General features: G+C 37.6%; 2 protein-coding genes across 9 annotated transcripts in view; one reads left to right on the plus strand and one right to left on the minus strand.

The window, feature by feature from the left end:
- DENND4A (DENN domain containing 4A) overlaps positions 1-22,142 on the plus strand; it is a 165,452-nt gene extending 143,310 nt beyond the window's left edge. For 3 of the 5 annotated variants that reach the window (XM_063448760.1, XM_063448763.1, XM_063448762.1), the window contains 15 exons: positions 796-924; positions 1,009-1,125; positions 2,177-2,317; positions 4,109-5,217; positions 8,165-8,369; positions 8,620-8,714; positions 9,540-9,715; positions 11,706-11,843; positions 12,227-12,431; positions 13,581-13,835; positions 15,664-15,781; positions 15,914-15,940; positions 18,536-18,701; positions 19,233-19,297; positions 19,612-22,142. In XM_063448760.1, coding sequence (XP_063304830.1) covers positions 796-924; positions 1,009-1,125; positions 2,177-2,317; positions 4,109-5,217; positions 8,165-8,369; positions 8,620-8,714; positions 9,540-9,715; positions 11,706-11,843; positions 12,227-12,431; positions 13,581-13,835; positions 15,664-15,781; positions 15,914-15,940; positions 18,536-18,701; positions 19,233-19,297; positions 19,612-19,748 — 3,083 coding nt within the window. In that variant the 3' untranslated portion in view covers positions 19,749-22,142. The remainder of the gene's footprint in view (positions 1-795; positions 925-1,008; positions 1,126-2,176; positions 2,318-4,108; positions 5,218-8,164; positions 8,370-8,619; positions 8,715-9,539; positions 9,716-11,705; positions 11,844-12,226; positions 12,432-13,580; positions 13,836-15,663; positions 15,782-15,913; positions 15,941-18,535; positions 18,702-19,232; positions 19,298-19,611) is intronic. The other 2 variants (XM_063448761.1, XM_063448764.1) reach the window with 1 other exon arrangement.
- Positions 22,143-22,908: 766 nt separating this feature from the next.
- Positions 22,909-27,131, minus strand: part of SLC24A1 (solute carrier family 24 member 1) — a 139,625-nt gene continuing 135,402 nt past the window's right edge. For all 4 annotated transcript variants that reach the window (XM_063448773.1, XM_063448772.1, XM_063448771.1 and 1 more), the window contains 3 exons: positions 26,648-26,737; positions 26,289-26,455; positions 22,909-25,447 (listed from right to left, as the gene is read on the minus strand). In XM_063448773.1, coding sequence (XP_063304843.1) covers positions 25,198-25,447; positions 26,289-26,455; positions 26,648-26,737 — 507 coding nt within the window. In that variant the 3' untranslated portion in view covers positions 22,909-25,197. The remainder of the gene's footprint in view (positions 25,448-26,288; positions 26,456-26,647; positions 26,738-27,131) is intronic.

The following is a 27,131-nucleotide window of genomic DNA, read 5'->3' on the forward strand; positions in this document are numbered from 1 at the left end:
ACATTAAAACACTGTACTAATACATAGGCCTTAAACACAATATAATGCAATACTTCAAGATTTTCATTATTTATGTATATATGGCTTGGTTCCCTCTGTCCTCCATGCTGGTTAAACAACGGTGTCCCATGGATCTCTGTCTGGTAGTTACTCCTTAGAGTTCCTAACAGAACTGTTCTGTCTTTATACAAGTTCCCTTTAATTTCTTCCCCCCCAGCTATGCTAGAATATTCTCTAAGAAGTGACCAGTTAGGGTGGGTTTTTTGGTTGGTTGGGAGCAGGCCCAGACTGTTTAATTCAAAATAAAAAAACATTTATTATTCACAGTATAAGGCAGGATAGCTTGATTGGCAGGTGCTTTATAGAACAGAATTTAATGAAATTGACACATTTAAAAAATACCGTAAATAAAAAAATTGCTTTCTTTGTAAAGAGTGCAAAGAGTAAACCAGATAACTTGACTTGGAAGCATCATCAGTTCAGTGTTTTTGCATCAATAGACTACATATACATATACTACAGCTACATATTCTAACCTGTTTATCATATCTTTTTCTTTTAGCTGATTTTATAATGCCTTTGAGATTCCCATAACTCAATAGTTCAGCTTTGACTGCAATTCTAAAATCGGTCATCCGGCTTCATCTGTATTACCAGAGATTTACTACCCTATCCTAATATTACAGTATAAATATCTTGTTTGTTTGTTTTTGTTTTGTTTTTTAAATAAAATCTGATAACATAGCGCTATAATATTTAAGTTGTTGATATGCTTTTTCACACATATGTATATAGACAGCAGTGATCTGGACGCAGTAAGCCATGGCAGTATGGATAGTTCTATTGATATGAACCCCACAGAGCAGCCTCCGTTTAACTCAGATGTAAGCAGTTCGGACCCTGCAGATGATAGATCTAGTACAGGTATGTTTTCTGGATGCAAATCAATTAAATAAAGGTCTTGCATTTTGGAAAGTCTGCTGAAATGGGATTTGTTTTGTGCCTTAGGTGGGCAGTCTGATCTTGGGTACAGCTCCTTATCTAAAGAAGAAGTACGGAGAGGAGCTGTGAATGACATTCAAGAAGAAAAGGAAGACTCTTCTCGGGAGAGTGACTCCAGCTCATGTAAGTGCATAAAACACAATACCTTCTATGGGGTTTTGAGTGTTTTATAACATATTTTTACAATATGTGCATTAAAGGCCAGTAGCATAATTTATTTCTAACAAACCCTCTAGTCTGCTCTTCCAGATTTACAAAATACTGTGCAACACTACTAAAAAGTGGCACACAGGGTGACACTTGAGATTCCAGCACGTATTCTGTTTCTTTTCCTTTTTAATTTTGGTATTGTTATTTGTATTAATACTATTCCATACACAGACAGATTTTTCCACATATCAAATCTTATGAACATGGCACTGATTGAATGGTTCATAGTGATGAATCTATTGCAAGGGATTTACCCTAACATTCCATATATCATTTTATCCTTCAGCATAAGTTTAGCCCTTTACTGCAGTTGTCTTGCAAGGGCTGTCATGATGAGGTAAAACTAAATAGCTGGTCATTCTGGTCTCAAGTTGAAATTTCACATTTTTGAGCCCGTTTGTTGTGTATTCAAGAGATGTTTGTCACTTTCTTGTCTTCCACCATAACCGATAATGTGTGTGTAAACATAGGCTCATAAATATTTGTATATGTACACTTCTTAAAATATATTCCTTAGAAAACTCATCATATGTTGATGATTTAAGTCTCAAAAACAACTTGAAGTTTGTGCCATTTTAAATTATCCTCGCTAACTTTACAATGACCCTTGCCCCTACAGCTCTTTTGCCTCTCCTGTTGCCCCTTATGTTCTCCTTCTGATTGGTGGCTGCTACTATTCCGATTTATCCTTTAATATTAAGGTACACATTTAAAAAAAACACTCTCAGGCCCTACAGCAACAAAAAAAAAAGCAAAATTATAGTTTTACCAAACAAAATGATGTGAAGCTCACAACACGTTCTTGCTATCTTAACTTTGGTGTAGTATTCTGAACACAAATAATTTTAGCTTTGCATTCATAAGGATGTGACCTCCAAGTCCTGGTATACATTTCCCATGATTTGATCGTGCTTCTTTCTAGTCTCATCATATCTCTTTGACTATATATATATATATTTTGCAGTATCTGGATCAGAGAGTTCCAAGGAAAGTCGAGATTGCCTCCCCCAGCAACCCATTGATATGCCACAAACTCCAAAATCCACATGCAGTATAGTGCGTAAAGAAGGCACAACCAGCACTTTGTCAAATTCAGTCAGCAATGGTATGCAAACCGTATTATGTGTTGCCAATTACTTGTTGTAACTTACAGAACCATTAACAATCAGAGAGAGGTGGCCAGAGTTCCTCTAATACACCCCCTTCTCTCTAACCTGGGTAAAGCAAAACATGGACGTTATTATTCCTTAGTTAGAATTGTAGCTCAGTTACTTTATTAACTCCTTCAATGGAGGTTGTTTGCTTCTTTTTTATAAAAGAAAGGGGTGCATAGTTGGCACTTTAAATGTAGCTTTTATGTCGTTTGTTGTTCAAAGATACGTAAAATGTTAAAGTGATGTAAATGTGCACAGTTTTAATTTTTGATTTATTTGCTACTGAAATATTCAAGCAAGGGAGTAAAAGAGAGAATATTGCATCCCTTATTTTGTAATATTTCAGACCTGGAGCTGGGGGTTTAAATTGTAATTTTTCTATAGACTTCAATGGAGGAATTGCATTTCAGTGAGCAGAATAAACCATTTCTCTGGTAAGAGAATACAGTCCCTGGCCTGAAATACTTGCATAGAGGCAGTCATTGTTTATAACAAATAATTCTGTCAGATTTAGTAGTTGAGAAAAAAGAAAATATATAAATCAAAATGGCATTTTTGGGAATGCTGCTTGATAACAATTCCCCCAGACTGAAAAATGTGTAGATGGTAAAATTGTAAAACGGTAATATTTTCATTGCAGGGTTAAACACACCTCTAGTGGCTGTTTTCCTGACAGCCTGTAGAGGCACTTTCACTGCAAGAACTGAGTCAGACTTAGTTATTCTACCAAATGCTACTCATAGTGAGTATTTGATTAGTGCAGCATGGCGATGTGCTGTGCATGTGCACTAGTTCCTAGTGCGTCCCTATGGGGAAGCATTGGATTGGCTGAGATGCTTAAATTTGATGATCACTGTTAAGTGGCAGCCGCGGTGAGACCAGCACACTGCGTAATCTAAGGTAAGTAAACCTTACCTTTTTAAATCACAAGGGTTGGGATCGACCGATATTGATTTTTTTTAGAGCCAATCCCTATACCATAATCTGTGAACTTTTAGGCTGATAACTTACCGATACCGATATTCTGTACATTTACCGTTTTGAAAAAAGAAACCTATTTTTCCTCTCCATTCCCCTCCATGTCCCTTAGTGATCCTCTCCCCTCCCCTCCCTTCCCTGTCCCTTAGTTGTCCTCTCCCCTCCCTTCCCTGTCCCTTAGTGGTCCTCTTCCCTCTCTCCCTAGTGGTCCTCTCCCCTCCCTGGTGTGCCTCATTATCTCTCTTGTAGCATGGCCGAGTGCAGCGGACCATGGTACAGGAGTTTGTTTGTTTGTTTGCTTTCTCAGTGAGCACTTCCTGTTAGTCCGGCCGGGCACAGGAAACTGAAGCTTCTGTACCACGGTCCGCTCTGCCCCACTACACTGAGTTTCGATTCTTGCGCCTGCAGACCCAGTGTGGCCTAAGACCGCTGCCTGTGCAGCCTAATGGACACACTGGGCCACCGCCACCTCTCACATTATTGCCAATATCGGTATCAATAGTGGCAAAAATCCGGAATATCGGCCGACAATATTGGCCGACCTGATTATCGGTCTATCCCTAGGGGGAAGGGCTGTTTAATTCTTGTTTGTATTTCTACGGCTATAGTGTTCCGTTAAATGTCCAATTTTTTGTTTGAGGATACTATTTTTGATTAAAGAACTAGCATTTATAAATAGAGATTAGAAAGATAGATAGCTCTAAGACAGATATGCTCAATTATGAATTTTGTTGTGATTTTTTTTTTTTCATTTCATATTCTAGTCAGCTCTGCAGGTCTCCTGTTTGGACAATCTTTGGCTGATGCCAGTGAAAGTGAGATGCTTCAAAGCTGGAGCTTACGAAAGAGGCACAAGAGTGCTATGGAACCAGGTTATAAAACTCCTTTTAGCTGGGAGAACAAAGATAGGCACTTGAGTGGAGGAACTCTCGCTGGCTTTTTGATCAACGGGCCTGCCCAGGAAGCAAACACTGGAGATCTAGTGAATAAACTTGGGGCAGATGCTAAAATCCTCAGTGGAGTCTTTAAAAAAGGCATAGAACGACCCAATACTCTAGACATTAAAACACTCACTACTAGGATGGAAAGTACTGTTGTGGAGAAGGAGTGGAGTGATGATGAGTCTCCACTGGAAGGAGAGGGTTTTACAGATAAAGCAGATTCTCCTGTCATTTTTGATCTTGAAGATTTGGACAATGAAGAGGAAACAAAGCCAGTAAAATCAAATGTTCAAAATCTGAAACCTAGGGAGCGGAGGATCAGTACATGCTCTTCTTCATCTACATTTGTGAACAAGCTTGTGGAAAAGACAGATGTGAAAGTGGGCTTAGACCCTTTGTCACTGATGGCAGCAGAGACTTGTCAAGTAGAAGATGAGGAAGAGGAGGTGGAAGACAATAAAAGTCTTCTAACACCTTCTGCTAAACGGGACCTTGCAGAGGAGATAGAGATGTATATGAATAACATGAGCAGCCCACTGAGCAGTCGAGCACCCAGCATGGATTTACAGAGGACCACATCTGATCAGTACAAAAGTTCCAAAGCTATTCCACTCTGTAGGCGCTCAAGCCTCCCACCAACCTCCCCACATGCTCCGCGACTGACAAAATCAAAGACTTACCACACGACACGTGAGGATAGACATCGTGTCAGACTCTGGTCTTCTCCCACCTTTTCTGCTGCCAGCCCTCAGAAAGAGCAGCCTTCAGACTCTTCACTTGCCCTTATGTCCCCAACATCATTTAACTTGGACACACTTCTGACACCCAAATTAGACGTTTTTAAGAGCAGTATGTTCTCTGCTGGCAAAGGAGTAGCTGAAAAGGCCAGCAAATGGTATTCTAGACTTGCCAGCTATGGAGGCTCTGTTAAGGTATCTTCACAATGATGATCATGTTTTAATGGAATATATGGAATATTAACAAGGCCTATAGTTGAGAAAGTACTATACAATCTCCAACCTAGAAAGCTCTTCCTATGGAATGCCCTAACTCATTCTATTAGAATTTCCTCTAGCTGTATGCTGTGTTCAACATGAGCGCTGCACATAGCCCTTCAAATCCATTCAGAAGACAGTGACTGAGCAAATAAATTTCAACCACAGTGATTGTGTGCTGGCAGGTGCTTATGGGAGACCGTCAGGGTCTCCCTGCATGGCCTCATGCTTATTGTGATCTATGCTGGGCTTTGCCAGTTGCCCAGTACCAATCACAGTGTAATCGGCATGCTTGATTGTGAGCATTAAAGGGATATCCTAGCAATTGTTAAAACAGCCAGTAAATGACTACCCGTCTGCTGTTATCAGTGCTGATATTAGCAAAGTGTTTCCTTAGGGGTAGTGTTAGGGTTATGGCAAAGTTAGTATTAGGGGTAGGGTTAGTGGAAAGGGAACAGTTAATACTGGTTTACAAAAATGTAAAAAGACACTTAAAAAAATATATAAATTTGTGTTAAAAATGTGCACTTTAAATATTGAAATAAATTGTAAAAGCTAGTGTCCTAAAATTACTGTGATATAATACATATAACCATACGATTTATAAAACTAAAAAAAAGTGTAAATCGCACAGTCGATAATACCAGCTGTTTTGGTTTGTTTGAGATAATCACAAACTTTAATCATAAAATATATAATAGTGCACCAGTCAAATATTCAAGCCCCAATCTAATGCTTCTGTGTTAAGTTTTTGAGCAATAGCTGCAGTCCCTAGTATTTTGTTACTGCGAGCAGACATGCAACCATTCGTATAATGGGGAATTGGGGAGATACTAATGTGGAGGCCATTTTGACCCCCACGGCTTTTAGTTGATTGCTTTTTTTTCCTGACTAACAGGGTTAGTTATTATAAAAGGCCAATAAATGTGCTTCCGAAGCATTAAATCCACTTGAAACACAGTAAACATATCTGCCAAAAATAGTCGATAATTTTCAACTGGGTTTTGCTCATAGACATAGAATGTAATTAAAGCCAAAGGGATAGCATGACAGTCTATATAATTCTGAGAATATTTATACTCACACTCAAAGTAAAAAAACGCCAGATTAAAGACTGTGGGAAATAGATTACAAGTTACTGAACTTTCAGTGTAGCCAATTTAGGGTCAAAACAAAGTAATCCTGAGAGTTTGTAATGTGTTTCTGATTTCGACTGTGTGTGTTTTTTTCCCCCCGCCGCTATCTGTTAAAACATATGTATTTTCCCATTCTTTCTTTATTTTTTATTGCAGTTCGTATATATAAGCATTGTTTTTAGTGGTTTTTTTTGTTTATTTGTTTTTGTTTAATAGTAGCAGCTTTGCTAGAGTGTTCTTCACCATTTGTAACTGACCATTGGACCCTCCAGCTTTTGTGAACTACAATTGCTAGCTGCTCTAAGGTTTCTAGTGATTTTCAAAAAGCCACCGAGATTTAGAAGGGTATCACATATGTTCTCAAGCACCCAAGCACCACTTACACTAAACTATTTTTCACAGGAGCTTCATTGCCTTGCTTACAGCTATGGCAGAATTTCCCCTAAGGCCACCAAAGTCACAACCTCGAACAACAGACAGAAAAGTGGTGGCTTGGCCAGTGGGGATATCAAATATCTTCCTCACCAGCCAGTCCATTCTCATGCTGTTGGGACAGGCCCAAACTGGCCATCGGGCAAATCGGGTATATGCCTTGTGGTCTTCGATGGCCATGGGCCGATTAAGGGATGTCCCCATCCATCCCCGTGATAGCCCAGAGTGTGGGCAAAAATCTCCCTTACTTACCAGGCTGCGCTTATGACGGAGGATAGGAAGGATCCAGGAAATTTGGTCTGCACCTCCTGTCACTGCATATTCTTGATCATGCAAAGTTCTGATACATTCTCCAATGCAAGACAAGCAGCATCTCCAAACAGACTATCAGGGATCAGAATTCCCCCCTCTCCCTACCTGACCGAGCCAAATATGGGTCTTATGAGTGCACTCTGTGGCCTAACCCAAATGCTCACACAACCCCCCACAACATATTATACTATAATTCACTATGGCACCTGGAGACTACGCCTACCCCTTTCCCTCCCCCCTCCTTGCCCTGTTTGCCCATCTTTATTTCTTTGTTTTGGTTCTAAAATGCAAAACAGATTTACTTGTACTGATATGTCGACTTGTGCCCACTCTGATTGGGGGTAATGTCACAGCGTAATACACATATACTTGTATGTTATCTCTATGACTGGAACTAGCATTGTGCCCAAATTCCATTGATGATGTTTTACTATCTCTGCATAATCTTCATGCTTGTGAAACGTACATCTCAAAAATTACCAATTAAAAAAAAAAAAAGAATTCCCTGAAGACCCAAGAAGGAACTTTAGTTGTTTTTTATGTATATTTTTTTGTTTTAGTTAATTTGTTTTTATCTTGGTCCTGTCCTGTCCCCCCACTACAGTCATTACTCCCCCAAACTACCCACACTACAGTCCCTAAGACCCCACTAAAGCCCTTATCCCCCCCCGGCACACATACACTACTGCCGCCCTTTCCCCCAAAAACCCTGAACATCAACAAAACACTCTCTCCAACCCCTATCCCTCTAAAGCCCAATTCCTGCTAAACATGTATCCACTACATCTCCTGTCCACATACACTGTAAACAGCCTCATTCACACAAAACCCCACACATGCTTGTGTGGTTGCAGGGAGAAGGCTGCTTGTAGGGTTTCAACATCTCCCCGACACAAGCTGCCTCCCCCCACTGACGCAACTCCACAAAACGCATCCTCCAAAACATACAACAATGTGCCACTATTGTGTTATTATTGAGTGTTAATAGTTTATATTTCTTACAGGATCAGAATTCTGACAGAGCAAGCCTGTCTTCTGGTGGTGCTGTAGATACTGAATCCAACTCTTTAAATGAAGAGGACTTTGAAGGAGTAACCTCTCCACATCAGAATGATCTCATCACTGTCGCTAATACAGTTGGAGTTAGCCATAGCAGCCTTGAAAGTAACACTTCTCAAGATGGCTCTTCCAAGCTTCTCTACCACAGTGGTAAGGCTTAAAAAATCAGGCTCTTGAAACAGAACTCTTTCAGGGTTATTCACTAAACTCCTAATTAAAGGATGTTGAAAAATTCTCCAACCATAGTACAACTTTGCTATTTTTGCCTCAGTACTGCCCTTCAGATTTAATTTGTGAAAATTCTGAGTTTTTAGTAAAAAAAAAAAAAGAATATTCCTGTGTGGGCTTGTAAAGGATGTATTCCTTAACTGACTGCTACTTGCCATCATCTGGTCCATAGGTTCCCCTTCCAGAGTGTCCGTAAATTACAAGTCTGAGCTTCTTTCATCCTGCAATTCCAGCAGTACAAGTGTCTTCCAGAACTACGCTATGGAGGTGAGGGGTTGGTTGAGCTCCCTGATCTGTCATTATATAATGGTGATGGAATGTATATTTTAGAAGTACAAGGCCTGTCTGGAAAGTATCCAGCCATATAATATGTAAGAAACATTGTACATAAACCAATGATGCCTCAGTCCCCTTCATAGTAGGCATCTGGGGACCTCACACAGTTCTTCCAGCGTCTCTTACAGCGTTCAAAACACTCTGCAAAATCGTTTGTTGGAATCCCCATCCACTACCTCGTTGTATTTACCTGAATCTCGTTTTTGGGAAGTCGCAGGGTGCTAAACCTTTCAACAGATTCCCGTCCATCTTTGAACCATTTGTGCCACACTTTTACTTGTGCTACACTCATTGCATCTTCCCCGAAAGCCTTCTGAAACATCTGAATAGATTCCGCAGAGGAATTCAAGCTAAATGCAAAATTGTATGCAGATTCGTTGCTCTACTCGCTCAGTCATTGTCAATGCTTATGGCCACACAGTACACATGCTCAATGGCGTTTAGCTCCCCCACTGGAATGCGCATGCCTGAAAAAAGACGACTTTACTGTACTAGTACAGTACAGTAAGGTCGTCTTTGTTCACGCATGCGCATTCCAGTCCACTCTACTTAGCTGCCAGGTTACATTGATATCTTGCAAACCGTTCTCGTTATATTAACAATGGCTGGAGTGTTTCCAGACAAACCTTGTATGCTAGAATGTTTGTATTATTTGCAGAGCCCTGTTGACAGCATTTACAGGTGTTTTTTGTAATGAAATAAAACAAATTATCTAGATTTAAGACTGTATAATAACAGGAGCATTCTCATTTCCAGGTACTAATATCAAGTTGCTCACGTTGTCTGACATGTGACTGTCTTGTTCATGATGAAGAGATCATGGCCGGTTGGACTGCAGATGACTCAAACCTCAACACTATATGTCCTTTTTGCGGCAATTCTTTTTTACCATTCTTAAATGTTGAAATCCGAGATTTGCGTCGCCCTGGAAGGTGAGAACAAAGCTATGACACACAACACATTTTCTCTTTAGAATGCATGCATCACAGCTTTTAGTCTATTAATACCAATAACGCAAACGAGTTTGTTCACTAAATAAGGAATTGTGGAGAGCATACTAAACTTACAATCCTGCTGTTAACTCACTACATCTCACTTCTTAACTAAACCAATTCAGTGGTGTTTTTTTGTTTTTTTTTTATGTATTAGTAAATAAAGCTTTGAAGGGATTCTGTCACCTAAGCAGTGCCAGTGTATTACACAGATATGTGGAACATTAGACAGATTTGTTTATTGCAAGACAATGCTAATAACTGTAAAACTGCTTTTGTTTTGATTTTCTCACGATCCCCACATTGCCTAAAATCTAGTAGAAAATGTTAACTTTTTTGCACTTAATAACTGAGTGGGTTTTTTTTTCTCACAATTTGCCCAGTTTTCTGAATGACTAAGCTGCATCAGCTGCTATGTAAAAGATTACCCATTACTATTATGTATGTATGGTCCTAAAATCTCTTTAACTGACAGGTTCCCTGTAACTTAAAGGGACTTGCACCACTTTGAGATAATGGTCTCATACAATGGTCTCATTCAAAAGCTTTAGCCTCACTCTGCTGGATGGAAAAAAACATGTGACTGAATTTTTTTCATATTTACATGCTTCTTATTTCCTATGCTTGTCACATTCACTCCAAGGGGAACACTGATCTATCCAATCAGTGTCCTATCCCTAGGAATGCTTGAAAATGCATTGTGGGAATGCCTGACAGTTGACAGTTGAAGATCTCTTCACCTTGCATCATCCTGACAGGATGAGTAAAGCAGGAGTCTGATCAGCGTGATTCCAGTGTCTGCTTTTCTCTACTGCTGCACAATGATGCCCTTTTTCTGTCATTTGTGGACTGGTCTGAAAATAATATTGGTGTGTAAGAGGGGTGGGTGAGCTGAAGAAACTCTTAAATAAGAGGCATGTCTAACCGCAATCCGATAGTAAGTTTATAAACCTTTATCACATACTTTTCTTGCTCTATTTTGGTTTCTATAGGACCGAGCTTAATTATTTTTTTCACTTAAAGACCAAAGCAATTTTTGCAGGTTTGCTTTGTGTGTGTTCAACTGCAATTTCCATCGTTCTCGTTTAGTGCAACAACACATAAAATATACCATTTCTTTAAGGACAAAAGGATTTTAATGTGCTGTGACATTTACATATATACATTTTTCATGTATATTTATTGTGAAAGCATTATTATGCAGCCATTTTACAACTGATTTCTTTCAAAGATTATAGCATTATTTTATTTTTGTATTTTGTATTTACACAATTCAATTTAGTAGTTTGTTTAAGCTTGATATGTGCTACTGTAATAAAAAATACTAGATTGGGCTCAGCTATATCTCCTGAGTATACTCTCGTGATGTTTTTGTGAAAATAAAAGGTTGTCCAGCAACTTTATTTCGAGGCCTCCTAAAAATGTAGAAGATGGAGGAGAAGGCATCGTAAAGATGCACATGAAACGTTTGTAAAGACAAATAAATATCGAGGCATTCACATTTGAAATAATCGTATGTAGTAATTTCACTTTAGTTAAAATTATGTTTCTTAAATAAAATTGTATTCTGGTTGGAGGCTTGAGTCATTGCTGCACACAGCCACAGTATGGTTGCTATCGGTTTATAATGCAGTTCCATCTTAAAGATTAATGGAACTGCAGTTTGAGTATAAACTTTACCCTGATATATATATATATATATATATAGCCTGCAGTACTTTCCGAGTGCAGCAGCTAAATGAACATTAAAGTTGAGTTGTGGGATGTGTTATTTCATACCTTTTTATAAAGGATATACAGAGATAAATATGTCCGTCCTAAAACTGTTTTACAAGTTAGGTTATGTTTTTGGAAAAACACACCTTATAGAAAACTATTACAGGGTCTCTTTGAATGATGGTATCCTTAACCAAGATATCCTCTATGACAGGTATTTCCTGAAGGCCAGTCCTTCTTCGGAAAGTATGCAGCATTCTTCAAGATCTTCATCCAAAAGACCGCAATCTGCAATTCTGACCCCTGATTATACCCATATTCCATACAAAGCAAATGATTTTAGTGCCTGCAGGTCAGTGTGAAAAAAAAAGGTTTAAATGATCTGATGTGCAACAGCACTGAACAGCATGACTATTATGTGTACCAACCCAGGAATTCAGAAAACAAAATTAGAATCGATTTTAAGATCCCAAAAGCAAAAAGTATTGCAAGCCCTTCCAAACGTTCCCTGCTGTGATTCACACAGCCTTCATGAAAAAAAGGTTTCACTTTTGTGGTACAGTGTGTTTAACTTAAAATGTATTATCTCCTGCTCTGTTAATTGACCTTTAATCACACACATAATATATACACCAAAACCACTTGATTACGGTAAAGTTGCCCCTTTAATGAATATTGATTATGGTGGATCTTCATTATTTTGCTTACTGCTGTGCTCTGTTTCAATAATTATAGTAAGACCAAGCCAGGGGAATCACATGCTCATGTGATTGAGATCCCAGGTGGGAAGAGAACAAAAGATCATGGCGAGGCAGCTTGTCCCAGTCTCCCAATAACCAGGAGCATAAGTATATTAAGCCCGCTGGATGAGACGCAATCTCGCAAACAAAATCATGTTGTATCTACTGGAAGCCTCCCTACCAAATTTCAGGCAGCCCCGGTAAGTGAGAATTTTTTCATTTTAATAAACTTCTTAAATGATTCAATATTGCTAGAAAAAGTTTCCAAGTATTTATATACAAAAAATCCCCTAGATTGTAATGGTGACTTCTGTAGACAAATCATTTAAAAAGTTTTTCTGACTATATTGAATATTGAAATGAAATGTGTTACTTAAGCGAATGTGGGTTTTAAATTTGTTTATCTGCATTTGTGGCTGAAAAATATTTCTTTTAATATGATTTTTGTTTGATAATATGTGAATGTTTGCAGAAATCTGCAGAACTGTGTTTTTACAAAATGTTGTTTGTGTCATTAAGTGTGCGTGTTTTAACACTCTGTAAACCAGTGTTTGGTAGCATATGGCACACAAGGATCCCAGAAATAGGTTCACACCTCTCATGATATGTTGCTTTTGAGCATGTTACCATAACAATACTTACACACTAAGAAGCACTAGAATCTAGGCAGATGTACTGGTAATTTGCACCAACTGGAGGTGCAGATGACAAGATCGAACCACTGGGTCACCAGTGATTGTTTTAGCCTGAATGAACAGTCCATATAAATCATTGAGTGTGTAGGACGTGGGGCAGTTGTTTACTGTCAGAAGTCAGTAAGCGGCATTTAGATAGCGACTGAAGGCTCTTCCTCCTTAGACTCCGGCAATGTTTTCAGGACTGTTGTTTGTTGTTCTGATTTGCACAGTGATTGAGGAGCATGTGCAGTAGGCCCCCAATGCTTCTCTGTGGTGATGCATTGGATTGGCTGAGATCATCAGTACCAGTGATCTCAGTGAGAGGCAGAGAGATGTTATATTAGATTTTATGGGCCATAAATCTTATTCTGCTGGAAGAAACTCTAACTTCAGAAATATATTTTTGTATTTCTAATATTAGTTAGTCTTTTAAGTAATGTAATGTTAAATCCAAAGAGGGGAATGCACACGCCTTTGCATAATCTGAGCTATAGACTAGAATCAAGCTGGTCTTTTATTTATCTTTTATGTAATTTTTTTAAAGTAGAGCCTCACAAGTAAGTTAAAATATATATCTGAATCTAGTGTATGTTTGTAATTAAGTTTTAAAAGTGTATATTTTAGCCAGTTGTGTTTTCTTACCACCTTCTTTTTAAAAAAAAATCAAATTAGGACTCGTTGGATCTGGAATGGAGAGTGGCACACCCTGATCCAATCACGGTACCTTACCTCAGTCCTCTGGTGGTCTGGAAAGAACTCGAGAGCTTACTAGAGAATGAAGGAGACCCATCCATCACAGTCCCTGGTTTTGTAGATCACCATCCCATAGTGTTTTGGAATCTGGTGTGGTATTTTAGGAGACTCGATCTTCCTAGCAACCTCCCTGGATTAATTCTCTCCTCAGAACATTGCAACAAAAATTCAAAGGTAAGAGTGGTTTGAGCCCATTGTGTTTAAGAACTATTGTTTATTCATTCTAACAAAATGCTGGAGGCAGAAATCAATACTTAAACCTTTGGCTCCTCCTGCTGAAGTGTAATAAAATTATTTTGAAGTGTAGATTATCTGCATTCAATTCAGAAGTTCTATTTTATTAGGCAAAAATTTTAGTATGTGTAAAGTATAAAAATACTGAAGTGCTTAAACAAACACTATAGCCTTAGGAATACAAAACTGTATTCCTAACATTATAGTGTCCAACAAACACTTAACCAATCATTGTGGTTCTGTCTCCTCCCACGAAGATGTCACGATGGGGAGACCAAATGCACATGAACGGTGTAACTACACGCATTAGGCCTTCCCCCTAGGAAAGCTTATAATTCATGCTTTCCTATGGAGATTTACAACACTCTGGGCTTCCTCGTGCTAAGCATGAGGATGTCCAGCTTAGTTTCACGGAGTTAAATTCCATGAAAAGACAGGAAGCACTCTCTAAAACTTCAATGTTAATAAACATGTGAATAGAGTGGCATATACACCAGGAAGAAGAAATAGAGTCCAGCTAATAGCTTGGGCCTATCTTGTAGTGCAGGGAATCAGTCCAAGTCCACGTTTTGCCTGCTTTTGATGGCTTTTGACGTATAGGGGTAAATCATTCGAAGCATTTGAGCTGTAGAAACACAAAGTTTTGGAAGTGAGGTCCAATACCAGGATAGTACGGTACTTCTTGAAGGACAGCTGTTTTTAACAAAATTATCCTTTCATCAAAGGAAAAAAAATGAAATCTATATGAGAAAAACTCTTCCCTACCTAGGATCCTTCAGCCATATACATGCACCTTGGGTCGGACAGTGTTTGCATGGGGTTTGAGTAAGGACCTATAACATCCTTTGGCTCAGCATGCAAACTCAATTTAAAATCTGTCTTCTGTACGCCTTTCTATGTGTGCACTAATAGTATTTTACAGCACATATTTCAAGTGAGCATTCCTTGGAGATTTTCAACACCGTGAATGATAAATAAATGAAAGTAGCTGTATCCAAAATATCTTGATCATTAATATTATAATAGCCATATAGAGAGTTGATAAGCTGTTGTAAATCTTGTTGAAGAAAAGAAATAATATACATAAAAGAAAACAAAGAACCAGGTGAAGAAAAGGGAGAGAAAATAAAGCCGAGGGTGGAATTTTAATGTCTTTCTTTGTGTGTGTGTCTTTAATTTGCTAATTCATTAGAAGCATTCATTTTGACTGTATATATCAAAGGGATTGACAATCCATTCTGTCAATTTTTTATATAAAATTGGATGGTTTGGATTTTGATTTTGGTTCCTGCTCAGGGCATTGTAGTTACTCTTCCACTTGGCTGCTAGGTTATTTCATGCATCTTCATCCGCTATTTTTGTTGAAGGATAAATTTATGCAGTTTTGAAATGTACCATATATACAAGTTCCGGGATGACATTTAAGCTCACTCTTTGATAACTGGAGAAAGCATGCATAGGATCTTGACTCCTGTCAGTGAAGGATATTTTGCTTGTACTGCGTATCTCTTTGTTTTTTGTAAAACTGAGCTACTGAGAGGAAATATTGCCACTAGACATGAGCTGCAGTTATAATTTTGTTTTGTGTTTGATGTGTTAATTTATAGAACACCATTTTCTAATGCTGCATAGACCTCTTAAAGAGTATTGTAAGTTCAGAGTGACATGCCAATACATGGTTTGTGGTTATTACAAGTATACAATTCTATACTAAATCATAGTATTTAGAAAGGTAAATTTACTTATGTTTTTATATCCATGCTTTCAGATTCCACGGAGCTGTATGTCAGAGGACAGTAAACATGTCCTCGTACAGGTCCTGTGGGACAACCTAAAGCTGCACCAGGACCTAGGGCAGCCCCTGTACATCTTGTGGAACATGACAAGTAAGACATTTTATTTTGTAATCTGATTACCTACATTTGATATTGTAATCTGATTGGCAACCAGTGGGCTGGGGACAGTGCTACTATACAGCTACTAAAATGAGTGTTTGATTCCTAATCTTTCCTTTGTAGGTCGAAACCGCACTGTTGTATTGGAGAGTGAGTTCCCAGCATTAAATGGGTGCTTGTCATGTGTGTCATGTGTTGCATGGCTATTATATTTTTCAAACTATTCATTATGTGATTTTGGCTATTATGTGCAGAGGTGCAGAGCATTTTGGCATTGCTGAATAGATATATTGCCTTTTTTTGTCACCTTTTACAGGGAAGCTGTGACTTGTTTGCTGTATACCATTGAATAAACATTAAAAATCACCTATAACGGAATATTACAAGCACCATAACTACTATGGCACAAAGTCCAAACCATTCACACTGGCTTCTTCCATCTGCTGCTTCCTGCATTCTCTCAGTCAGAACCAAGGCTTAGCTTGTTGGCTGAGAGTGATAAGGTGATGCCCTCAGCCAGTGAGTATATACTGCACTACAGGCCAACACTGTGCAGCACTGACCCAGGAAGCACCTCTAGTGGCTGTCTGAGTGACGGCCATTAGAGGTGTCCCTAGGCAGTAATGTGAACATTGCCTTTTCTCTGAATAGGCAGCGTTTGCATTAAAATGACTACATGGACGGACTAAACACGAGAACAACTACATTAAGCTGTATTGATTCTGGTGACTACAGTGACCATTTAACTAATGTTAGTATTAAGTTGTACTTCAAATCATACATAGTGTCCTAAAGTGGATATGAGGGATAAATAAACAGCTTATTCACTATGTGCACACCCCAATGTTAATAAAACCCCAGTTCCCCAAATGCTCTGCACTTTGATTGTGTAGCCTCTGTTGATACCTTCCAGCTACGATACTGATGTTTTGAGTATGTGATAAGTGACCTACTCCTCATGTTTTGTATAAGTTATTGCATCAATAAATCTTTAGTTTGTGCTCCTGTTATTAGCAACATCCTGTGGTATTTCAGTCCTTGATATTGCATTAAGCTGATGGGAGAGTTTCAGTCATTTCCTAGAAATGATGATTCCACCCCTCTGTCTTTAATCATTTGTGATGACAAATTAAAAGCAACTAGTGTGTCTTAAAGTATAAAGTTGACATCACTGCAATTGATTGTGACCACAGGTTAAACTTGCCATCATAGTATTTAAGTTCTCAATAAGGGTCATAAGCTTGTGGTATAGGATTGTCTTTATCTGAAATTATATAATACCGATCTTGCTGTTTTTACAATTATGTGTGACTAGCCCCATTAAGTGTATGAGGGTGACCAGCCCTGTCACGTGTAATCAGGTTATTTGGAAAGTCCAAGTCCATAATTAATCTCACGTGCACTGCACTTTTGATGAATATCAGTGCATTTAACTAGCCATTATGGCACAAGTGTCAGTGATGCCCATTGCATTCCAGACATGCCCTACTATCCCACTCTCTCTTTTAATATCAAACCCTTTCTTTGCCTCCTAGCTCCATATTTCTTCGGTGTTGCATCTTATATTTTGCTGCAGTCCAGAGACTATATAGTCTTGCATATCATCAGCCATTCTAGTTGTCCATTTGAGGCAAAATTAAGAGATTTCACCCCATGCTTCTTGAAGCACACCCCACATGTTGAATTTGATTTATGGGCACTTCTTATGTACCATAAGGTGAAGCTGCATAGTAGGTTGAGATCTGGTGACTGTGATTGCCACTCCATTAAAGACAGAATGCCAGTTGATTGTCTTTTCTTTAAATTGTTCTTGCATAGTTTGGAGCTGTGCTTTGAGTTTTTGTCCTGTTGTAGGAGGCAGATGGCTCCAATCAGGTGCAGTGCACAATGTATGACATGGTGTTCCAAAATGGAATTATAGTCTTTCTTCTTCAAGGTCCCTTTTACCCTGTATAAATCTCCCACTTTACCCCCATCAAAGCACTTCTATCTTACTTGACAGATGGCGTCTAGCTCTCCTCCAGGATCTTTTCATTTGTTCTTCTTTGTGATCTGAACACCTCAAATTTAGATTCTTAAGTCCATAACACTTTTTTCCAATCTTCCTCTGTACAGTGTTTGTGTTCTGTTGCCCATTTTAATCTTTTCTTTTTATTAGCTAGTCTGAGATATGGCTTTTTCTTTGCAACTCTGCAACTCTGACGTTGAGACTGGTACGGTTTATTGAAGCTGCCAGTTAATGAAGCTGCTAGTTATGGATGAATGTTTTTTGTTTCTGGCCATTTTCAAGGGACACTATAGTCATCATTACAACTACAGCTTAATGTAGTTGTTCTTGTGTCTACTGCCTGTCCCTGCAAACTTTTTATTGTACAATTTAGGTGCCTTCGAGATAAAACTAGCTGCCTGCAAAATAATAAAAAATAAATTAGGAAAAGGGGCTAACAAACCCCAACTGGCCTAATTATCGAGAAATACATTGCAATACATCTAAAAGTATTAAAAGTGGAGCCAGATTATATGCTGGGAGAAGCTGCCCAACTACAGACTAAACTGTGCCTAATCATAAAAATCTTCTGAAATCGTTTATTTGACCGATCAATAGCCAAAGTTAGGAATGGAGCCGAGCCCCGGTCAGGTGGCGTGCGTGTGTGTGTTCGTGTTCTATCTCCCAGTAGGCAGTAAACGGAGTAAAATGTGTTCATTTTTATGTGTACTAAACTAATTGCACTGCTCCGCTTTTAGCCCAGGAACATCCTCTGGCAGTCACAGAACTAAAAGAGGAAAAAGAGGTATTTGACCAAGAATTTCTCAAAGGTCTCGTTAGGAGCATTAAGAACAACCATGTGTATGGTCCCATGAGTCAGATTCTGGAGTTCATGCAGGAGACCCCAAGCAATAAACGACAAAGGCAAGTATATCTATAGAATATAAGCAACAAGGATCTGCTAAGTAACCATAATTTGCTCTTTACAACAGTTGAAATGCAATAATACGCTCTTCAAGAATCTGTTCCACCAGGACTACAGTAGAATAAAAATACCCAAAGGATGCTCACCATAAAATATTAAGAGTTGAAATGGCAAGCACTTTATTTGTTGATTTTTTTTTTTTTATTGCTAGAGAGATGGACTATAAGTGCCAGGTAAAGCCCTAATACTGGTGGATGCCATAACCGCAACACTATATGTTTAGGGCTTAAGGAACTCAAAATGTCCCCCTTTTGAGAAAGCAATATAATATTACAATAATTTTGAAACAAATCCTTTTGTCTGAATAAAATGTAGCTGCAGTAACTGAGAACTTAATTTATTTATTATTCACTTATTTACATATAGGTATGAAATTCTCACTAGGATGTACTCGGCAATAATGCTATATAATATATTCTGTAGGTATAAATAATCAATGTGTTCATTTCCATTCCCTTTTTGTTTTTCAGGAGTTTGTACAGAGAGATACTTTTCCTTTCTTTGGTTGCCTTGGGAAGAGAGAATATTGATATTGGTGAGGATTATTGTCTTTTGTAATTTTTATAATGTCTGCTACCTTACCATTGTCTTAAGTGTATTTTAGAAAAGTATTTGTTTTACAGCCAAGTCCTGTCAAGTTTCTTTATTTTATTTTTTTTTATATATATAATGTCCCACAAAATCCTAAGACTGTTACATCTTTCTGATTTAACCAACTAGCAATCCATGCATTATAACTGCCTTTCTCCATTTTATTATTCCATTTCCATTCACATCATCGTGTAGAGATCATATAATCATAGAAATATATTTAATTCCCACTAAATGTCTACACTCCTTTTATTGCAGATGTGTTTGACCGGGAATACAAAAGTGCTTACGATCGCCTCACTCCTGATCAGGTGATGTGTACACAGATCTGTGACCGTCCCCCAAGTACTGGAGTCACTGAATGCAGGAAAACATTTGGGCATCCATTTCTTTGAGCTTGACTTAAATAATGGTATAGATTTAAATAGCTTCATTGGTCTGTTACCATTTCAGTTTGAAGGAGGGTGATCTCACATGGATATAACTTCCAGCTCAATGCACCTTTCTGTATGTTGAGTAGAAATACAGAAGGTGGAACAAGCAATATGAAAGATTTTGAGCCTCTAAGCGTCAGACATGGAAACTCTGAAAAATTGAATATTTCAATGATTAAAGGGCCCTCCTCTCTCTTATCCTCTCCCTTCTCGGAGATCCTTAGATACAAAGAGCAATGGTGAAGAAATGTTCTACGTCATTCCGAGTGTTGTAGTTTACACAGAATATTTATATTTAATGTTTAAAAATATTGGTGTAAAATAGAGGCATAAATAAGCCTAGTCCTTGTTGTTTATTTTATTTTTATTTACAACAGATTTAGTGAACAATGAACTGTTTTATGGGCAATATGTCTCTGTGCCTGGAGTCTGGCACTGTTTTGTTTTTATGACTGTAATCATCTCTTAATTTATTATGTCTTAACATCCCTCTTCTATTGGGACCGATGCAGGAGTTTTCTGAACTATGCTGTTTTTACTGTTATTATACAGGTTTTTATTTTAATTTTGGGGGGGGTTTGTTCTTTTTTAGTCTCGCAATATATAGAAATCCTTGTTCATTTTTTTCATTTATTTCCATTAAAAATAAACTGATTCTGTCCATATAGGATCAGCAATAAATACACTATCCTAATATTGTGTAGACCACTGCAGGTTTGCATTGTAAATCATTAGTAGTACGGTCTAACATTGAGTTAGTAAATGGGCAAGAGCCTAGCTATGATAGAGACATTTCTCTGGAGCTATAATATTTCAAATACCTTGGTTTACATTACTCTGGCACTCTTTGCTTGCAATTTCAGTCATTCTTCCCATACTCTATCTACCTTACCCAACCTTCTTGTTGTTTAGTACCTGTTAATATGTGCAATATAGTATGTTGCAAGTTCTTATGGTACTTAGCACTCTCTTGGTATTTTACTGCAAAACGAACGGTACGTTAAATCCTCTATCTCAATGCAAAATGAACGGTACATTTTGAGTTGTAGCTGTCAAGAACAAGGTGTAGGATTTAGAGAGGGACAAGAACAAACATTGAATATTTTTAGTGGATTTTTGTTTTTATAGCTTAATATTGTCCATAGATTTCAAGTGAAAATTAATTTTATCTTAACATTATTCTATGCACGAGCTATTGCAAACAAACTCTCAACTCGTCTATGCATGTTGCTCTCCTTTCTCACAGTAAAAAAACCTGCAGTTTATGATATGCTGGTTGCTGAGTAACTTGCATATCTTTATCATCCATTAAAACTTAACCTGCTCTATATTTGATACAGAGTACATCAAAGTCTCTGTCTACCCTTAATAATATATTTATAGTATGCTCCAGGCATGGTATAAGCAGATACAGCTGTCCCTGTCAGTGGTAACTATTAATATATATATTTCATCCATGTATATCATAGCTTCATACTGTAATCATGGTATTTATACTGCATTACAACTTTATTTTAACGCATGTTCATTTTTACTATTGCACTTCTAAATAATGCTGTTACATTCCTATGAGCGAGCCGGCTAGGTACTTCATGTGAAGTCTAGTAGCTGTATATACAGATAACGCTGTTCGACCTGTACAGTGCATTTCAATGTGCTGGGTCAGGGATAGATACACATATGGTTGTACAGCACCTGTTCTTCCCACTGGATGAACTGGAAAGAGAATTTATTTGCTTAGCTACTAAAATAATTCCAAAGAAAGGCGTGTAAACATTTACTCCTAAGACCAAACGTTTTTATGGAACTCTGCAGTAAGGCGGTACTGTCCTGTGCTGTACATTGTGTAGATTTGTAACATTTCAAAAGTAATTTACTCAGAAAAAAATGGATTTATGATAGAATTCCCGATTACTTTTTACTTTGACAATAATTAATATTCAGGATTTTTTTTGTGTTTATTTTATAAGATTTTGATGGGTGAGCAAAAGTTGTTTTTCTCTACTTTCAGTGGAAGGTCTGATACATTATGTAAAGCATTGTATGGATGGACCCCAAGGGCAGTTCATCACAGTCCTCTCTCACCACTACTAGGTTAACCTTTTTTGCTGCCAAGTGAGCCTGCAGCACATTGTTGTCGGGCCTTTGGACAAAGAGATGGTTGTGTAATTTAGAATCACGTCTTCTAGGTCTGTAGATATATTGCTATGCCAGATCCAACTGCGTATCCTACAGAATTAATACATATGTGGATAGCTTTCAGGTGACAAGCAAGATCTTCTAACTGTGATGAGGATTTAACCCTCTTTGTTCCATTACTTTTGTTTAAATAAATGTTATGGAATAGTAAAAATGTTCTTTTGTCTTGTGTTTTGTTTTCTTAGAAAGGGTGGTGAGGGGTGGATTTAATGGCTTGTGCCTTTCTATAGTAAAATGTAAAGATGGTAAAGAGACGAAAGTGTGCATGCGTGCTTGAGTGTGTCTCTCAATACATTGTTAAACACAGATCTGCACACATCGATCAAGCCATACGACTTGCTTTTTTCTCACAGAAATCCCTACTGATTCTGGGTGGGCATGTGAAATGAGTTCAGCAAAGAATCACCTTTTTGCCTCATTATTCTATTTTAAAATGTATTGTTTTCTGTATACAACAGCTTTTAAACACAACTTAGGAAAAGGAAATACCATACTGTTGTGTTGATCATTACAGGATCTTTTCAGAATGTAATAAACTGTTTTAGTCCTTTGTGGACCAGTGATTAGTGAAAATCCTGTATTGGTCACTAAAGGGCTAATTCAACAAGACATATTCATGAGTCACTTTAGTCCCTTTATCCATAACAATTGTTGAATTTCCCTCTCCTATGAGTCAATCAGGGCTTGTTTCATCCCATTTTTTTTATTGAATTCAGGAACAATTTTATTTGCTTGCAACCAGAAAATATATTCCTTAATCATGATGGAAAATTACTATCAAAATGTGTAACTATTCAAGTGGTAATAAAACACTTGACAAAAAAGGACACGCTATTTTTGGCTCTCTCAGGATATTAAAACTTTTTTTATTTGCATATTCGTGAATGTCACAAAATGATCTTTCATCTAGGTTAAACTTGTATGTTCTAATCAATCTACAAAAATCACTTTATTGAGTCTCGGGTTTACTGCTTCATTCTCCCAGGAAACAGAGGAGCAGAGGAAGATGTTATGTGAGTTTGAAAAAAATAAAAAAGTTCTAGAAATCTGAAACATTCAATAAAGTGTCTGTTACATTGACACGTAGCATCATTCATCAAGAAACCAGAACAGGATAGGACAGAAATATATTGTTTATTTATATGCCATTGTTCAAACCCAAGTCTCCTTGCATACTGATATTTAAAATGATAGATTGTTTAATTCACTCAAACTCTTCTGTAAGTAACCTTTCCACGAGAAACAAAATGCTGTCCGAACCACTTTTTTTTTTTTTTTTTTTGTTAAATTAATCTCCTGTTCATTTAGTGTGTAATCATATACCAGTTTACATAACACCACTCAAACATTTTGGTTTATTCACTAAACAGCATTTGTGGTGAACTAGCCACAAAATGTAGAGCTAAAAGGGAAATGGTGTAATTAATTATATGTATTCTTTTACATAGATATTTTTTAGGCCCAGAAAACGTGGCTGCATGACTTGCCTCAGCAGCTAAGGAAGGTCCATTCTTCTTTTCCAACATATATTGCTATGTTAGTGCTGGATATTGTCCAATCAAATGCTTCTCACAGAGAAGCATTGAGGACAAATCATATCAGAAAGATGGGTGGGTTTATTAAGATTTAGGGATTCGTATTGAATATTCATAATTTATAGCAGTATTAGTTAAAATGCCATTTTTAGGAGTCCATAGTAAAAAATATGGTTAAAATGGTGATTTGCTACATAAAGCTATTGTGGACTACAATTCTTGTCAGGCTCAGCCAACCACTGGTAAAGGCTGATTGGAATTATATTCCACATAAGCCGTTCAGAAGGTGCTTGCCCCACCATGCAATGACATCAGCCAGAATCTTGCTGAGCATGATGGTAGTTATTGCACTGCAGGGCCAGGCAACTTCTTGCATAAAGCTGTGTGACCACTGTGATTATTGGGATACTGTTGGCTCTGTCAGCCACAGGAAGAAATTGCTGATGTCAGACACAAAAGTTTGACAAAACTGATATTAAAGGAACACTTTGGTGTTCCGTTGCCGCCCCCCTTGTCACCACCAGCAAATAAAGGCTTAAAAACTCCTTTTTACACTCAATCTCTTCCAGTATCAGTGACAAGAGAGAACCACACTTGCATAAGGCTATCCCCATAGGAAAGCATTAAATTAATGGTTTCCTATGAAGGATTTGAAGATCTTGAATGTCCTCATGCAAAGTGTGAGGACATCCAGCGTCGCTTCACGGAGTCAAACTCTGTGAAACTGCAGGAAGCTACAAGAGGCAATCTCAGCAATATAAACATGGCAGTTTTTCTGAAAACTGCAATGTTTTACATTGCACAGTAAGGGGATGGGATAATGCACCCTGAACACTTTATTAAATGGAGTGGTCTTGGTGCCTATAGTGTCTCTTTAACAACCATCAAGATGTTATACTATCTTGCTGATTGAAAGCCAAGACAGGGGGATCATCCACACATAAAAAATATTTCTATCTCCAGAATAAACATTAGAAAAGACTGCCAAGCACAAGATCTTGGAATTATAAGCATTCCATCAACAATAAGTGGTTATGGTGCTTAGTTTGACAATTTAACTGATGCAAGAGGTTTTTTTGGGTTTATATTTTCACTTTGGCCCTAATTACATAACCTAGTGTTCAACTCACTACAACAGACTGTTAAATAAGGTAAGGTACTCCCGCTTGCGTTCCTTTTCTCTAAATCCGAAAGTCCATCAAAGAAGATAAACTCGTCTCTGATTCAGTGCAGAACTTCTAATAGTAAGAATTACATTTTATTTTACTTCATATCATATCCATCCAAACATATACTGCAGTCTCTTTATGGGTACACGAAGATGCATATTGATGATGTGGATGGCATCTGTAATGATGGAGTAATGGAAGTACTCTAAAATAGCATGGAGAATGTAGGTGTAGACATGTTTCATATGTGTAGTCATGTAAAATCAAAAGAAACCACATATTATAGTTTTCACACAGATATTGGTAGGATTATCGTCTTACCTTTTATACAGTGCTGGCTGGTTACTATTATATATTTTATGTGTGTAAAAAAAATGGAATAAGAAAATATATTCATTGTATGTGTTCTAGAACCTGAATAATTTCTGCACTACTTATTCTAGGTTTTGTTGAATCCAATGCATTTCTGAAAGGGGTTGCATAGTTTGTGTGATGCTATACAGGGTATTATATGGATACAGGGCACACAATAATCCTGTCTTCCAACATCACACTGACAATCACAAATACAAAGTACAGTGTGAACATGGTGAATCCCAGGAACTTGTTCATCCTCCATTTGCAGAATGCTATGGAGAATATGACAAAGAGAAGCATAAGGAAGAGGAGGACAATGGCACAGAATAATCCATTGCTGCTCACTGCTACAGGGCTGAAGCCATTAAACATGGAGAACATGAACCAGGGAGCGGGTAACCTGACAACAAGAAAGAAAACGTTATCAATGTCATGTATTCTTTGACACAGAAATTGGTAAACGACAGCACAGCAGTATTAAGCAGGAAGTTTCCCAAATGAGAAATATACCATAAATAATTTTTTAAAATGTCTTTGGATGAGGTAGAAAAGAAGAGATCTTTAAGCAATACCGTTACAAGAGCACCCCAAATATATTTCACTGCACAGGCATGCTGGCTGGATAAGACATATATATATATATATATATATATATATATATATATTGACACAAGAGTTTAATTAGAGTTATGGGAGGGTCAGTAATGGTCCAGCAGTGATCTTTTATTGGTAGCTCAAATCACAGAAGCCCAATTTTAATCTTATTGAATGTTGAATGAAGACCTGGGAAAAATAATCTGTATCATCAAACAAAAAGTGTAAGGCTGATTTACTTATTTTAATTTTCTTTTGTCATCACAGTCTCCATACACACACTTTATTTCAACAAATACATATATTACTAAAATGGATTCTTACTAGGAGTATTTCAGAATGACGATAACATTTGAACAACAGTACAGACTTCATGAGAAGTTCATTTGTGTTCCTTCCTAATTGATCATGATATTTTGTTTATTATTTAAGAAAATGCTTCCTTCTGTGGATCAGGATCATTGCTGGCACGTGTCTTCTTCATTTCTATTTCTTCCTTTTAGCCATTAAGAAGTACTGAACAACTTACAAGAGCGTGGCTTATATGCTGGATTCGACTAGTTCATCATTGATATACCTTTACCACCCAGTAACCCACTGACCCGTAGTTCTGACAAATATTTCATCCTCTTTAAGGCTATACTCACCCCACTGTTATGTCAAAAATATTGCTGCCAACAGAACTGGATACGGCCATGTCGCCCAAGCCTTTCCTTGCCACAATGACACTGGTGATCAAGTCAGGGATGGATGTGCCAGCAGCCAGGATAGTCAGTCCCATTATCTCCTCTGAAATGCCAATAGTCTCGCCAACCTGACAGAAATAACAACTATGTATATTTATAAACAGTTTGAGACTTGACAGGACATTTTTTTAAAAGTTCAGGCAGCAGTGTGGAGATAGAACAGTCTTCGGTGAATATGTTTCAGTTTAATTAAATAATTGTGTGTCCGTGATTATTCTTAGTACACAAAGGGCAGTGCCAGTCTCCCAAAATGTTCTTACCTGATGTGCCCACCATACCATAAGGTATGAGAAGATCGCAATCCACATGATGGAACCCAGAAATGTCAGCACAAAATACTTCCGGGATTTCTGTACAAATATAGAATTAACAAAATCTATTTTCACATGTAAGTCTTATTTGTTTCTCTTTTTTAAACATATGCATTTATTATTTAGTAGCCCAATCCCATATAAAAGCAGCATTATTATTAGTGACTTTGAGAAGGTGCAAAGATGTATTGCTCTACTCAACGTGCCCAAGTTAAGATCAACATTTATTCATTTTATTCACTCGTTCAGTCTGATACTAAGCCATATAAAAGGTCAACTGTATATAAAGGTTTCCTCCCTCTCAAAAGTTTCCATATTTTGATATATTTTTTGTGTTTATGTGTATATTTTATGTATTGATACATAAATAAAAATAATATAATGAAGTGAAATTAACTCGTACTAGTTGTAACAAGAGGAAGAGTGAGGGACT

This window comes from Pelobates fuscus, chromosome 3 (assembly GCF_036172605.1).
Source record: "Pelobates fuscus isolate aPelFus1 chromosome 3, aPelFus1.pri, whole genome shotgun sequence".
NCBI lineage: Eukaryota > Metazoa > Chordata > Amphibia > Anura > Pelobatidae > Pelobates > Pelobates fuscus.